General features: G+C 41.9%; 1 protein-coding gene across 10 annotated transcripts in view; it reads left to right on the top strand.

Moving 5' to 3' along the window:
* Positions 1-15,645, top strand: part of arhgap12b (Rho GTPase activating protein 12b) — a 92,809-nt gene that overhangs the window by 39,624 nt on the left and 37,540 nt on the right. For 7 of the 10 annotated variants that reach the window (XM_042332606.1, XM_042332603.1, XM_042332600.1 and 4 more), the window contains exons 2-4: positions 6,744-7,010; positions 12,893-13,033; positions 15,158-15,238. In XM_042332606.1, coding sequence (XP_042188540.1) covers positions 6,744-7,010; positions 12,893-13,033; positions 15,158-15,238 — 489 coding nt within the window. The remainder of the gene's footprint in view (positions 1-6,743; positions 7,011-12,892; positions 13,034-15,157; positions 15,239-15,645) is intronic. The other 3 variants (XM_042332608.1, XM_042332604.1, XM_042332607.1) reach the window with 3 other exon arrangements.

The following is a 15,645-nucleotide window of genomic DNA, read 5'->3' as shown; positions in this document are numbered from 1 at the left end:
ACTGCTTAGGAATTCTAAAGGGATTGGAAACCCAATGAACCCAAGTAAAACATTAATCGAGGTTTCCTGGCTAGCAGCATCACATAACTGAGCTAATTTTTGTGGTTAGAAATAGTTCAAGTTCTAAACAAGTTATACCTCATGCATTATTCTATTGAACTCTGCTTGTCATAGAGGTAACAAAGCTTTTTAACTCCCATCTACATTTTTTTCATGTGATATGGAAATGTGTCTAAACTATTAAACCTCATTGCGGGTTAGTTATAAGTTGAAGCTCAATATATACACGAAAATGCTCTCTGAATGCCATTGCCACACAGATTTCATTTGACTTGATTACAATGATACGGTTCTGCAGACCTTTCAAATAAAACTACAACAAAAAGCTAACGTTTTGGTTCAATTTAAATTTTTTGGCTTGAAAGTGTTTGCCTATGTGTACCTGTTATCTTTGAGGCATTGACCACTATACTTGATACCAGAAACCATGTTTGTGTAGAAATAAGCTGTTCTGAAAGTGACCAATTTTATTTGGGAATTGTTAGCCAGCACACCGAGAAAAACTCCCTTCTCTTTTCGAATAGTGTCATGGAATCTTTAACATCCACCTGAACAGGCAGACAGGACTCAGTTTAAAGTCTCAATGGAAGAAAGGCACCTCCCACAACGCAACCTTCCCCCCACTCTCTCTGTTCCTTCACCCCTTTAAGATTCTACCATCAGCGTATATGGCCTCTCCTCATTCTTCCTCCCAAAATGCATCACTTTGCATTTCTCCACATTAAACTTCATCTGCCGCGTGTCTGCCCACTTTACCAGTCTGTCTATGTTGTCTTGCAGTCTGCTACTATCCTCCTCACTGTTTACTACTTTTCCTAGCTTTGTATCATCTGCAAATTTGGAAATTGTACACCTATACCCTAATCCAGGTCATTTATATACATCAAAAACAGCAGTGGTCCCAATACGGACCCCTGGGGGACACCACAGCACACGTACCTCCAGTCAGAAAAACAACCATTCACCACCACTCTCTGTCTCCCAGTCAGTTCTGTATCCATGCTGCCACTGTCCCTTTAATACTGTGGGCTTCTATTTTGCTTACAAGTCTCTTATATGACACTTTATCAAATGCCTTTTGAAAATCCATATAAACTACATTAACTGCACAACCTTCATCCACCCTCTCCAATACTTTATCAAAAAACTCTTATCAAGTTTGTTAGATATGATTTACCTTTAACAAATCCGTGTTGGCTGTCCTTTATTAACCCATATTTTTCTAAGTGAAAATTTATTTTGTCCCGGATTATAGTCTCTAGACGTTTCCCCACTACTGACGATAGGCTGACTGGCCTGTAGTTCCCGGGTTTATCCTTCTGCCCCTCTTTGTGCAGGGGAGTAACATTTACAACCCTCCAGTCTTCTGGCACCACCCCGGTGTCCAAGGAGAATTGAAAGATTGTGGCTAGAGCCTCTGTTATTTCCACCCTTACTTCCCTTAGTAACCTAGGTTGCATCCTGTCCATCCCGGGTGACTTAACTACCTTGAGCACCGTCATCCTTTTTAGTAACTCCTCTCGGTTTATTTTTATCATCCAGTTTCTCTATCCTCTCCTCCAATGCTGTGGCATTGGCTGCATCCTCTTCGTTTGTGAAGACAGATGCAAAGTACTCATTCAGTACGTCAGCCATGCTCTCTGCCTCCACAAGAAGATTTTCTCTTTGCTCCCTAATTGGACACACCCTACCATTGACTAACCTTTTATAAAATACCTTAGGGTTCCCTTTTATGTTACTCACTAATCTTTTCTCATATAATCTCTTTGCCCCTCTTATTTCCTTTTTCAGTTCTCCTCTGTAGTTCCTATATTCTATTTGATTACCTTCTGTATTTTGGACCTGACATTTATCATAAGCCTCCTTTTTCTGTTTCATTTTAATCCCAATTTCCTTATTCATCCAGGGAGGTTTGGATGCCCCACTATTCTTACTTGTGGGTATGTATTTGTTCTGTCCCCGAACTATCTCCTCCTTGAAGGTTTCCCATTGCTCGTTAGCTGTTTTACCTGCCAATCTTTCTTTCCAATCCACCTTGCCTAGGTGTCTTTTTAACTCACTGAAATTAGCCCTCTTCCAGTTGAGTATCTTCACCTTTGATTATTCCTTGTCTGTTTCCATAAGTACTGTAAACCTAATGATGTTGTGATCAATGTTGTCCAGATGCTCTCCAACTGAACCCGGCTCCACTTGCCCCACTTCACTCCCCAGAACTAGATCCAACGCTACTTCCTTCCTCGTTGGGCTGAAACATACTGATCCAGAAAGTTATCATGCACACATTTCAGGAATCCTTGCCCTTTACACTGTTATTTTGCCAGTCTATGTCAGCTCAGTGGTTAGAGCACTCACTTTGCAAGTGAGAGACCTGAGTTCAATTCCAGGCAGGGCGAAACCTTGGGCAAGTTTTCTTACTCCACACGCCTAATAATAATCCCTCCAAAACCAAAAACAATAATAAATTGGTCATTTTCAATCCATGACGTTTGTGGGACATTGCTGTGCGCAATTGGCTGCCGCGTTCGCCCACAAATATACAGTCAATTCACTTTACAGTATATTCTGTGAAGCGCTTTGGTACGTCTAGAAGACGTGAAAAGCGCTACATCAAATGCAAGGATTATTATTATTATAATAATTGAAGTCTCCCATTATCACTACTCTATCGGTTTTGCTTCTTTCTGAAATCTGCTTGCAGATTTGCTCGTCTGTCTCCTTCTTACTATTTGGTGATCTATAGTATACACCTAACAGAGTAACAGCTCCTTTTCTGCTCCTTAACTCTAACCAAATAGATTCTGTTTTTGGACCCTCCAATACATCGGCCAGGGCCTTAACCGTGTCTTTAATCAATATTGCCAACCCCTCCTTTTTTTCCTTCCCTATCTCTCTCTCGTTTGGGTCAGATCTCCGTTATTGCCACTATATAACCCCATGTGGCTTGAGCCTGCAACTCACCAATTTTATTTGTCACACTTTGTGCATTTATATACATGCCCTACAAGACTGACTTGAGTCTGCTTTGCATTTCTCCCCTGTCTAATCCCTCCTTTTTCCGGACTACTCTTTATTACATTGCTATCCGTCTCTCCTAGCCCTCTATGTAACTTGTTTGGCCTCTTTGATGCTACATCTTGATTCCCTTCCCCCCTCGAAATTAGTTTTCGATTTCAAGATCCTTATCCTCACCATCCTTATCCTTATCCATTCACGGCCTTGCTCCCTCCTACCTCTCTGACCTATTATCCCCCTACCTGCCTGCCCTCTTTTCCTCTGGCTCCGGTCTGCTCCACATCCCCCGCCCCAACCGCCCTACCATCGGTGGCCGGACCTTCAGCCTCTCATCCCCTAGGCTTTGGAACTCTATCCCCTAGTGCCTTCGCCTTGCCTCCACCATTTCCTCCTTCAACAATAATAATAATAATCCTTGCATTTGATATAGCGTTTTTCACGTCGGGAGGACGTCCCAAAGCGCTTCACAGAACACACTGTAAAGTGAAATGAGAGTATATTTGTGTGCGAACGCGGCAGCCAATTGCGCACAGCAATGTCCCACAAACAGTCGTAGATTGAAAATGACCAATTTTTATCATTGTTTTTGGTTTTATGAAGGGATTATTATTAAGCGTGTGGAGTAAGGAAACTTGCCCAAGGTTTCGCCCTCTGCCTGGAATTGAACTCAGGTCTCTCACTTGCAAAGCGAGTGCTATAAACACTGAGCTACAGGATTCCACAAGGCCGATCTCATGACCTTTCTCTTTGACCGTGCCATCAGCTCCCCTCTCGACTCTCTACACACTCCTCGCTCCCTCGCTTCCCTCCCCTCACCATGACCATTTCTCCCCTGCTCGGGTCCTGACCCAACTGTACAGCGCCTTGGGACGTCCTCCCGTCGTGAAAGGCGCTCTATACATGCAATCTTGTTGTTGTTGTTGTAGTTTAAATCCTTCCCCACAGCACTAGTTAATCTCACTGGAAGCACATTGGTCCCAGCCCTGTTCAGGTGTAACCATCCACCTTATACAAGTCCCACATGTCCCAGAACTGGTCCCAATGAGCCAGGAACCTGAAGCCCTCCTTTCTGCACCATTTCTCCAGAGATGCATTCATGTGTTTGATCCTGCTGTTTTGAAACTCACTTGCACGAGGCACTGGGAGTAATCCAGAGATCACCACCTTGGAGGTCCTACTATTTAGCTTTTTTCCTAGCTTCTGATACTCTCCCTGTAGGATCTCAGCCCTTTTTTTCCCTGTGTCATGGATCCCAACATGGACCATGACTTCTGGATATTCCCCTTCCCCCTGAAGAATGTTTTGCACCCGTTCTGTGATGTCATCAACCCTGACGCCAGGGAGGCAACATACCATGTGAGAGTCACATCTTTGGTTGCAGAAACGCGTGTCTACTTTTCCCTGTGTATCCCTGTGCACCAATTTGACTCCCCTCTCCAGAGGTGCCATCACCCTCTCCGGTATTCAATACAGTGACCAGGTTTGCGAGTGCCACACTCTCAGGAGATTTCTGCACTGCCCGTCCTCTCTTCCTACCATTCCGGGTGATCACCCATTCACTCTCCTTCTGAACCCTTTGTGGCTGCGTGGTGACCACCTCCTGAAACGTTCGATCCATGAACCCTTCAGCCCCCTGTTTGCTATGTAGTGACACCAGCCTCTCCTTGAGCTCAAGTTCGAGTAGCCAGAGGCGCTTTCTACACACATATTTATGCAGGGCACACAAAGCATCCTGGAGTTCCCACATGTGGGAGAAAGGAGTGTAGGGGTATAATTGAGGGGAATAGAAGGGGTGGGGAGCTTGTGTGGAGTATAAACATGGACTAGTTGTCCACTTTTCCATGCTGTCTCACTCTACCTAATTATGTTAAAGTCAAATAAATATAAATCAAGTAAGGTTGAGGAAGAGGAAATACTTGGCTTAACTCAGATGCAGTTTGAAACTGAATTGCATCATCAATTTTCTACAGTCACAGAGTATCACAAAAGTAATGGTGTCAAACATTCTCAGTCTGACAGGTGCAATAAATCTGTAGATAGCTACAGTAAAAAGTGGATTTATGCACACTGTTTTGGATCAGCTCCATTGTGGATAAGAAAACAATGCAGATAATTGGTCATTGTGCAAAATACATCTTCGGCTGCATAGTCAACTAAAACACAGTGCCATTAGGAACTGCTGTTTGCTGTTCCGGTAGAACTGCACTGCCAACCCTTTCTTCTCTCACTCTCTGCTGCTCTCTACCTCTTACTGTCACTTTCACTCTTAGCCTTTTCTCCATCTGCTTCTCTTTGACTTTCTCTAACAGTATTTCTGCCTTTTATTGTACCTAATCGTACACTGTATAAAAATGCAAACACATACCTTTGTGCTGTCAGCCTAATGCTGATAAGTGGACATGCAGATAGTTGGCACATGTATAAGCAGTTGTGCAGTTCTTGCTTCGCTAAAGATGGCTTGTATGATATTCTGTAGTATCCAACTACTGTGTCGTTTTCTTAAGTGAAAGATGTCATGTTATTTCTTGGTTTGCACTTGCATTCCAAAAGCTACAAGAATGAACAGGAAAGGAGGGAGGTGCTCAAAAGATTGAACAGATAGGGTTTTAGGCAGCTTTTGAGGATCAAGTGTGGTTGAGAAAGGTTGAGTCCAGATGGAGGGGACAAAATGGCTAAAGGCTCTGTCAGAACGAATGGGGGACGTGCAGCAAACCATTTGCCGAATGTAAGGACTGAGCAGAAATGTGAGGCTAGTGAAGATCATACAGGCGTGGAGTGAGGACATGAAGGGGTTTGTTGGAGAGAGTGAGGAAGTTCGTAGGAAGATAGTAGAGTATGACCACAATGGACTGATGGCATGCAACGCTTTGTGCAGATAAAGTTGCAGGCAGTGGAGTTTTGGATGAACTGGAGCTTGTGGAGGAGGGAGCTGGGAATGCTGACGATTAGGACATTTGAAAAGTTGAGTCTGGAGGTGCCAAAGGCGTGAATATTAATAGGATTTTGACAGCATTTGGGTTCGAGGTTGGAATAGCGCTGGGTGATGTGGTAAGGATGAAGAAAGGTGAGAACCCCAAGAGATCAGGGACCAGATGCAAGGGAGGAAAGAGAGTTTTCTACCGTAGTCATCTAAATATTTATTGCACTTGTCTAGAACAAAGAATCTTGTCCTGTTTTTGCTGAGTAAAGTTGGGACTCATCCAGGACTTGTGACACATGGTCAAAATTTCAATGGGCAGGAATCAAGAATAGAAGTATAGAGGTGGATATGAGCGTCAACCATATGTACTAACTAACCCTGTGTTTGCAGCTGATGTCATTGAGGGAGAGCATGTGGATAAGGAAAAGGGGAACCGAGGATAGAGACCTAAAAGTACACCATATGTGAATGTGCAAATTTGAGATGAGAAGCCATTGGAAGAAACAAATTGGAAGTAATGGGTCAAGTAGGATTGGGTTTGGAAAGTGTGGTCCCACAAAGGAGGATGAGAGAGGAGAGATGATCCAGAAACCAATATCAGGAAAAACATCTGGCATTTGTGTGATATGTCATTGTTGTACTATTGCTCTATTATTTCCCTAATGTCAAATACATTCAGAAAGATGAGAAATGTCAGGTAAATGAAGCAAATCTGAAGCTGTGTTATTAACCATTAGCTTTCACTTCACAGACGCCCTCACCGGCAGGACCGACGAGACCCGATTCGCCGGTGTATGCAAACTTGCAGGATCTGAAAATGTCGCAAGCGAATCTGCCCCCAGTTCCCAAAAGCAGCCCCATACAAGTGCTCGGAGATTGGGAGATGCACAAAGATGCCACAGGACGTACATATTATTATAACAAGGGATCACAGGAGAGAAGCTGGAAACCCCCTCGGGGGACAAGAGATTCCATTAATAAGGAACATGGTAGTCAGGGTGATTCAATAAACCATGCAGTAAGTACCCTAGAAAGAAGTGTTTAATTGAACATAATGTTGAAATGTGTCTTGAGAAAATTGTTAACATTACAGCCAATGTCAGCCAACGTGTTTAGTAATCTATAGAGGAAAACTATTTATCATTGTTATCAGCAACACCATAGAGCATATACAGAGCTGAAATCTTGCTTTGGACGGGACAATATTTTTTTTGAAGTTTTAGGTGGTATGTATGGATTTTGATATGTATTGTGTGCCTTGTAAATGTCAATACACTCAAGAGTAACTTTGCAGTGGTAATCGTATGCTGTATAGATGACACTCAACTGAGCAGAGGGAGCGGACAGGTTGCTATGGGGTCAGCAGGTCGCGAGGTAGGAAGGAGCAAGGCTGTAGAGGACCTTGAAGGCGAGGATGAGGATTTTGAACACTCTCCTCTGGGGAGATGTGCAAACGGGCGAGGGTGGTGGTGATGGGGTCACGGAGACTGGTGCAGGAGATGGTGCAGAGTTGTGGATGATCTGCAGCTTGTGGAGGGAAGAGTTGAGGAGGCTGACAAGCAGGGAGATAAGGCACTATATCAAATGCAGAGATTATTATTATTATACAACCTGCACTGGCGTGATTTTTAAACACATTTTAGTTAACCACCTATATTGGCAAAATTATTTGACGTGTGGTTTGATGTTTGTAATGGAAATATTAAATGCTAACCATTAGGTCTTTTTTTCAAGTATTATAACCTTTAAAAAATTGGAATGTTCAGTGCAAACTGAAGTAAACAGATCTACCCAGCTTTGAATAATAATAATCATTGCATTTGATATAGCGCTTTTCACGTCTTCTAGACGTCTCAAAGTGCTTCACAGAATGTGCTGTAAAGTGAATTGACCGTATATTTGTGGGTGAAACGCGGCAGCCAATTGCGCACAGCAGTATCCTACAAACAGTCGTGGATTGAAGTGACCAATTTATTATTGTTTTTTTTGAGTGATTATTATTAGGCGTGTGGCGTAAGGAAACTTGCCCAAGGATAAGTAGTAATATTTTTAAAAAAGCATTGATGGCCAACTTAATATTTTGCATCAATAAGTGCAAACAATGAACAAACTAGGAATATTTTGTCAAATTAACACTGAGGCATCTTTTTTTCACAAGATATTCCTTATGAATGATTCATTATTAAATTTGCACGGGACATAGAGAGAATGACAAATCCACTCATTTTACCATATTGTCCTTAGCCTGAATTTCAATGTAGAGAAATGCGAGGTAATGCATTTTGGTAGAAAGAATGAGGGGAGGCAATATAGGCTGGTAATACAATCTTAAGGGGGGTGCAAGAATAGAGAGACCTGGGGGTTCAGGTAAATGAATCCTTGAAGGTGGCAGGACAGGTAGATAAAGCTGTAAAAAGGGCATGTGGGGCACTAGGCTTTATAAATAGGGGCATAGAGTACAAGAGTCATGAGATTATGATTAACCTATAAAAAACACTGGTTAGGCCTCAGTTAGAATACTGCGCCCAGTTCTGGGCACCACACTATAGGAGGGATGTTAAGGCATTGGAAAGGGTACAGAGGAGATTTACAAGGAGGGAACCAGGAATGAGGGACCCTGATTATGAGGAAAGGCCAGAGAGGTTAGGATTATTCTCATTGGAGCAGAAAAGATTATGAGGAGACCTAATATAGGTCTTCAAAATCATGAGGGGATTTGATAGGTTAGAAAGGGAAAAACTGTTTCCACTGGTGGGTGTGTCGGTGACTCGAGGTCACAGATTCAAAATAGTATCTAAAAGAAGCCGAGGGGAGGTGAGAAGAAATTTTTCACGCAGGGAGTTGTTCGAATCTGGAACGCATTGCCTGAAAGGGTGGTCGAGGCCAATTCGATAACTACTTTTAAAAACGAGGTGGACGGGTATTTAAGGAGGATGTGTTTGCAGGGTTATGGGGAAAGGGCTGGGGAGTGGGATTGACATTACATTGTTCTTCTCAAAGAGACGGCACAGACTCGATGGGCCGAATAGCCTCCTTTTGTGCTGTACGATTCTATGATTCTTTTGCCAGCAATACATTTCTAAGTTACTATGTAAAACAAAAAAAAGTTCACTTAGCTCTAAGTCCTCTTTTACTTTCGCCCACAAAATATATAGTCAATTTACTTTACAGTATATTCTGTGAAGCATTTTGAGATGTCTCGAAGACATGATAAGGCACTACATCAAATGCAAGAATTATTATTATTACTTATTGCAGATACACACACTGCAGTTAGAAAAATATTTTAAGGTGCAACTTATTATTGAGCATTTTAATAACAATACAATACATAATTATGTTCATATTTACTTGATATATAGCACCTATCATGTTGGGGGGATTTATATTTTGCATAGCATGTTGACTTTCATATGCAGTCTATTTCTCTGCTTACACCTAATTATAGATGATCTTTTTTAGGCTTTTACTTATAGTTTTCCCAAGCTTTATTTTTCCTCTTGTTCCCCTTCTGCTCTCCCTCTGCTCCTGACATTTGTTTAATTGAAATTCCTTCCCATACCAAAATGTTTCCTCTTGACCCTTACGTTTCCTTTGTAGATTTCCTGTTGCTTTTGTTTCTGAACTTCTCTTTATAGAGAAGGCAAGTAGGGCATCGCCACGAAAAGACATTAGAAAAGTCTTGACATCATACTTGCTCTCAGTTATGTGAACAGGATTGTCAACCCAAATGTTCTTGTAGAGGGTCACACCCAAACTTTATCCTATCATTATCTGTCAGATACCAATTTAAATGTTCTTTTCTGTACTCGTTTTGCATAATCTACCTTTTTACAAGCGCATTTTTTGAGTTTTCTACATCATCTTAAAAAGTTTGATAAATGTCAAATATCCCAACATCTTTTTTTCTCCATTTCCTTCATAGAGCAAAACTATGCTTATAATCCCTTGCTTTTAATTTCTTTTTACTAGGGCCTAAAACTGGACCATGAGTAAAGGGATGAGCTAATTATACTTTTTCATACACACATTGCCTACTAACTGTTGCTGTTTATTGTTGCATTTATCTAGCTCTAAAATACTATTTTTTTGTCCACAGTTCACTTTATGGTATATTCTGTGAAGCGTGTATTCTGTATATACTGTGAAGTATGTACAGAATATACTGTAAAGTGAATTGACTGTATATTTTGTGGGCGATATGTGGCAGCCAGTTGTGCATAGCAGTGTCCCACAAACAGTCGCGGATTGAGTGATCAATTTATTATTATTATTATTTTGAAGGAATTATTACCCCCGGAAAAGCGATTCACCAATCTACTAGAAACCGGGTTCCTACTTACTACTAGGTAAACAGAAGCGTGTGGAGTAAAGAAACTTGCCCAACTCTCTCGCTTTCGAGGCGAGTGCTCTAACCACTGAGCTACAAGACTCCACAGGATGAGGCACTATGTCAAATGCAAGGATTATTATTATTTATTTTAACACTCGAGGCTCAGAAAATGATTTCACATAACAGTGAATTTTATTTTCTTGTGGGAAGTTTAGGGATGTTTGTGTAATGTTAGGAAGGGAATAAACAGAGTACATACATAACAGCATGCATGTACCTAAACATAAAATTACCGAGTGGCATCAGACCACAGAATATAGTCCATTGTTGGTATGTTTATTTTTTATTTGTATGTGAATTGCTCAGTCACAATTTTCTTTAACCATCAATTACTGTTTTTAAACTAGTACTTCATTTGAATTTAAAGTACACTTTTTTATTTTCCTGTTTGTTTGTGGCCGTGATTTAGATTTGTAGACAATTACGGTCCACCTCAGCTCAGTTGAATTTGTAAATTCAATCTGGAGGGTCAGTGGGGCCACTTGTGTTGGAGAGCATTGGAGTCTTTGTGTTTGGTTTGAAGCTTATGCTTTGCCAGAGAATCTGCTGCAAAATGATAGTGGTTGACAGGCTAATCCTGAGGAACAGACTGATCAGATCAAATTGAATATGGCAAACTTTGGAATCGGAAGGATGCCTTCAAGCCAGAGTCATTGTGTGTGTATTATGTAAATATGACCATGATCAATGCAGTCGTCTTCCTCGAGTACTGCACTAGTGTCAGACAGAAAGTGAGTTCAAATCCTCACTTGGGGCTTCAACCCACAATCTTTTGAGGTTCAAGTGTTACCAACTGATCCAACTTGACACCTCAAGGTTTAATTAGACTTCATACTAAATTTGCGTGTGCAGGATATTCATTTTTGAAATTATAAAATATGTTCATTGACTGACAGTTTTCGGAATCTGCACTAAATATTGGCAGATCGGGGGATGTATTCTAAATGTATCTTCAGGGCACTCCTTCAAACATTCGTTTAACAATTGACCTAAATTGTGCATGATACTGCTGCATCTTTTCCCTCTTAGTTGTTCTCGCTTATCTTAAAGCCATGTGTCGTACTTGGATGTGATTCCAAAGACGTTGGTGTTAGCACTATTCCTGGTACCTCACCCAAATGGACATTCTTTATGTTTGAATCTAGATACTGATTTTCACTTAGTATTCAACTGTTGTATCACAGGCAGGATAGCTGAAACTTCTTATAACCCTGGGTGTGATCAGCTATTAATACTAAATCATATTGAAATCCTACTTCAAAGCAGTATCCGTAGGTTCAATAGTCCTGTAGGGCTACAGATTTTTGCACAGCACTGTTTGGAACATTTTGCATTTTTTGGCAACATTGTGCCACTTGACTATTTGCTTAGCTCCAGCTAGTACTCAGTTGATGAGGCTGGGGATCAAATCACAGTTGGCAAATGGTCTGAGGACATCTCATGAGAAAAACTGACAGATAAACCTCAAAATCATATGGAGGAAATGAAAAGAAAACTGGTGATCATCATCATATATTAATATTTATCATCTTTACATTTGATATAGCACCTTTCACAAGAGGGCGTCCCATTGCGCTGCACAGGGTATACCGTAAAGTCCAATTACTATTTTGTAGGTGAAATATAGATCGGTTAGAAGCTGTGACAGCAGTGTTAATTCGTGCCCATGAATCTTGGTAGTTGAGAGGAACCCTGCTATTGAGTCCTTTGGTAATATGGGACTGGTTAGAAAATGGTACAACTGTTTACCAGCACTGATTAGCCAACATTCCACACACAAATGTCCAGCTTACAGATCAGCGGGTCACTTGCACTGCTAACTCTCTTTTCTGTGTGTACATACGCAGCACACAGAAAGTGCTCGCCTGGGTAGGGGCGCTATATATAAGTGAAAGTTGCTGTGTGCAGTATGTGATGCTGAAATTTGTAAATTGCACAGGAAGTGATATTCTATGCAGCACACAGGAATTGACATCATCAGCGATACACTGAACCAGAATTTGGCCATTTCTTCACACTTTGCTTACAAGATGGTCAGTGAGATATTGGACCCAACTGGTTGCACTATGACAAGGTTCCCCAGTTCAACTTTCACTTCCTCCATGTCTACAGTGTAATTGAAGATTATTTAAATAAGAGGTAATTGAGCAAGTAAGGAGCAGTCTGCATGAAGTTCTTAATGGATAGTGTGTATATTTAGCAACAGATGTTGTGAATATATATTAAACCTGGTTTGGATGTAGTCGCATTATTTGCATAATTTTAATCTGTTAGAGAAGAGTTGGAAACCATATATAATACAGCTGTTTAAATTTGAATAGTGTTTTACAACTCTTGACATGATTGTTGTTGATTTCTGCTTTCTCAGCTTTTAATCTTATGGGGAGACATTCTGTCAAAGGGAAATCTGTGTCTCCTTCTGCATTTTTTCAGCAATTCTCAAATGCTTAAAGCTTACATAATCAGACACATAAAGCAGAACATGTTCCTTCTCTAACTGCTTCCAGCATCACATCACAGATGAAAACAGCCGCAGCACTTTCTCCAGTTATTCAGATAATCAGTTTGATTCACCTCCACGTGGTTGGTCGGAAGAAATGGATGAACGTGGCCAAACTTTATATGTCAGTGAATATACTAATGAAAAGGTACTTTGGTTTCTTCTTTTAAGATGATTTGCTTCTTAAATTGATTGCTTCATCTCTCTCTGTTTGCTTTTTTCTGTACTTCTAATGCAAAATAATTCTCTGTGGAGCTCTTTTAACTGATGTACAAAAGTTTCATTGGAATAGGATTGTCCATTTCTATTAAGTGAAATGCCACTTTGGCTGGCGAGATCAAATGGATTGCTGTTGCAAGTATAAATGAATGCACTTAGTAACCATTTAGTCACATAATCATTTTGACCAAGTTTAAGACTGGGAGACAGTCAGAATTGGGACACATTTCCGGAAGCTGTGTTGTTTAGTTCTAAGAGCTCTGCACCTGCTTGAAAGATTCTGTTTGGCTTCTTGCAAGTTATAGGATGTTGCAGATTCATCGTTGTCTGATCATGCCATTAGATACAGATACTAACATTAAACACAAGCATTGTCTTATAGAGAAATAACAGTCTGAAAACGATCAACATGTACAATAGTCCTTTTGCGACTATTACTGCTGGTAATTTTTTTTAACCTGACTAACTTCTGTATGTCGTTCGAATTGCTTTGACAAACACAAAAATGTGTCAGGGGCACTTACGGAAAACTGCAGCTGCAAGTCCATTTAGCAGTGTGTACTTAATTACTAGGTGTCTTGTTCGACCCTCAACTGTCTTTTCTTCCCCACATCCAAGCCATGACCCGCTCTGCCTTTCCTCACCTCCGTAACATTGTCCAACTCCGCCATTACCTCATCCCTCAGGCCGCTGAAACTCTTGTTCATGCCTTCATCACTTCCAGACTCAACTACGCAAACTCCCTGCTTGTCGGCCTTCCCAACTCCTCCCTCCACAGGTTGCAGATAATCCAGAACACTGCAGCCCGTGTCCTCTCCCGCACCAAACTCTGTGACCCCATCTCCCCCATTCTCACCCGATTTCATTGGTTCCCTATCCTTCAGAGGATCCAGTTCAAGATCCTGGTCCTCACCTACAAAGCCCTCCATGGCCTCGCCCCACCCTACCTCTGCGACCTCCTAACCCCCTACTAACCCGCCCGCTCCCTTCCCCTCAGCCGGCTCCACTTCCCCTGACCCACCCGCCCCACCATTGGCGGGAGAGCCTTCAGCCACTCTGCCCCCAACCACTGGAATTCCATCCCCCAGTCACTCCGCCTCGCCCCCTCCTTAGCTTCCTTCAAGTCCTGCCTCAAGACCTTCCTCATTGACCATGCCATCGGCCACCTCCCTTCCCCTCCCCTCCCTTCTACCCACCCCCCCTCCCGACACCAGCTCGGGTCTGAAATGCTGTACACTGTCTGTCCAGCGCCTTGGGACGTTCTCCCGACGCAAAAGGCGCTATACTAATGTAATCTTGTTGTTGTTAATTGTAACATGGAAGATTTAAAGGCTGTGCTGTTTACAGGATTGAACAACAATTTTCCCTTATAATGTTTAGCGCTTTTCACATAAGGAGAACATCTCAAAATGCTTGAGCAAGGAGAGAGATAAGAACATAAGAAGTGTTAGACGAGAAAAGACGAAAGTCCATCTAATTCGCCTTCCACCTTCCTGGCGGTCGTATTCACATATTGCCCAAACTACCTATGGGAAGATGGGAAGGTGGCTTAAGGAAAGTCAAAGTGATAGATCTTTAGACACGTTTTGAAAGCTAAGGAGGAGGAGGCAAAGTGGGGATTTTAAAAACATTCCTGAGGATGGAGACAAAGTTGGTGAAACGCGCCCACTTGGTGGGGGGCAATGAGATGGGGGCATGAAGCAGATGAGTTGGCGAAATGGAGGGAGTGACAGGGGTAGTAGGGGTAGTAGATCACAGAGGGAGTGTGGGGCAAGGCATTGGAGGCCTTTGAAGGCAAGAATGAGGATTTTATAGGCTATCGGCTGGGGGATCGGGAGGAAGTTGAGCTGGGTGAGGATGGGGATGATGGGCTTAAGGTGCCTAGTGGGGGACAAGGTAGGTTTCTGAATGATCTGGAGCATGTGGAAGATAAAGCTGGAGACATCAATAAACAGGACTTGTCGGAGTCTGGATTAAAAGTTTAAGGAGAGTTGAAGGTCGAACAAAATATTGAGAGTCGAACAAATCTGTAACGCAGTGTTTTTATTCACAGTGGATGAAACATACTGATGATCAAGGCCGAAGATATTTCTATAGCACAGATGGATCCAAATCTGAGTGGGAATTGCCACAGGTGAGCATTGTTTGCCACAGTTTAGCAACAACTAAGGCTATAATGCTGAATCTGGTTGGTGAATGGCACTGAGTGCTGAGGGGTAACTTTAGAATTGTATTCTCTATTGTGATTTGTAATGACATCACATGATGATGAGGATCCAAAGGGATCGCATGGTTTCAATATTTTTAGAATAGAGTAGTTACAGTATTTGTCAACAACATTTATATAGCCCCCTTCAAGCGGGACAGCGTCTCAGAGCGTTTAATAGTGACGGAGCCTCAGCCAAGCCTGGAGGAGGGAGGAGGTGACAGGAAGCACAGTCGAAGAGGAAAGTCCTCTCCTTAAGACAAATCATAATGATGCAAAATATTCAAATTAAATTGGTGTGATGGTTTTTCTCCATCCTTTTTCGTGTGGATACT

Source organism: Callorhinchus milii, unplaced genomic scaffold (genome assembly GCF_018977255.1).
Source record: "Callorhinchus milii isolate IMCB2004 unplaced genomic scaffold, IMCB_Cmil_1.0 Scaffold2, whole genome shotgun sequence".
Lineage (NCBI taxonomy): Eukaryota > Metazoa > Chordata > Chondrichthyes > Chimaeriformes > Callorhinchidae > Callorhinchus > Callorhinchus milii.
Note: the sequence above shows the minus strand (reverse complement) of the source record. Positions and strands in the feature narration are given on the sequence as shown.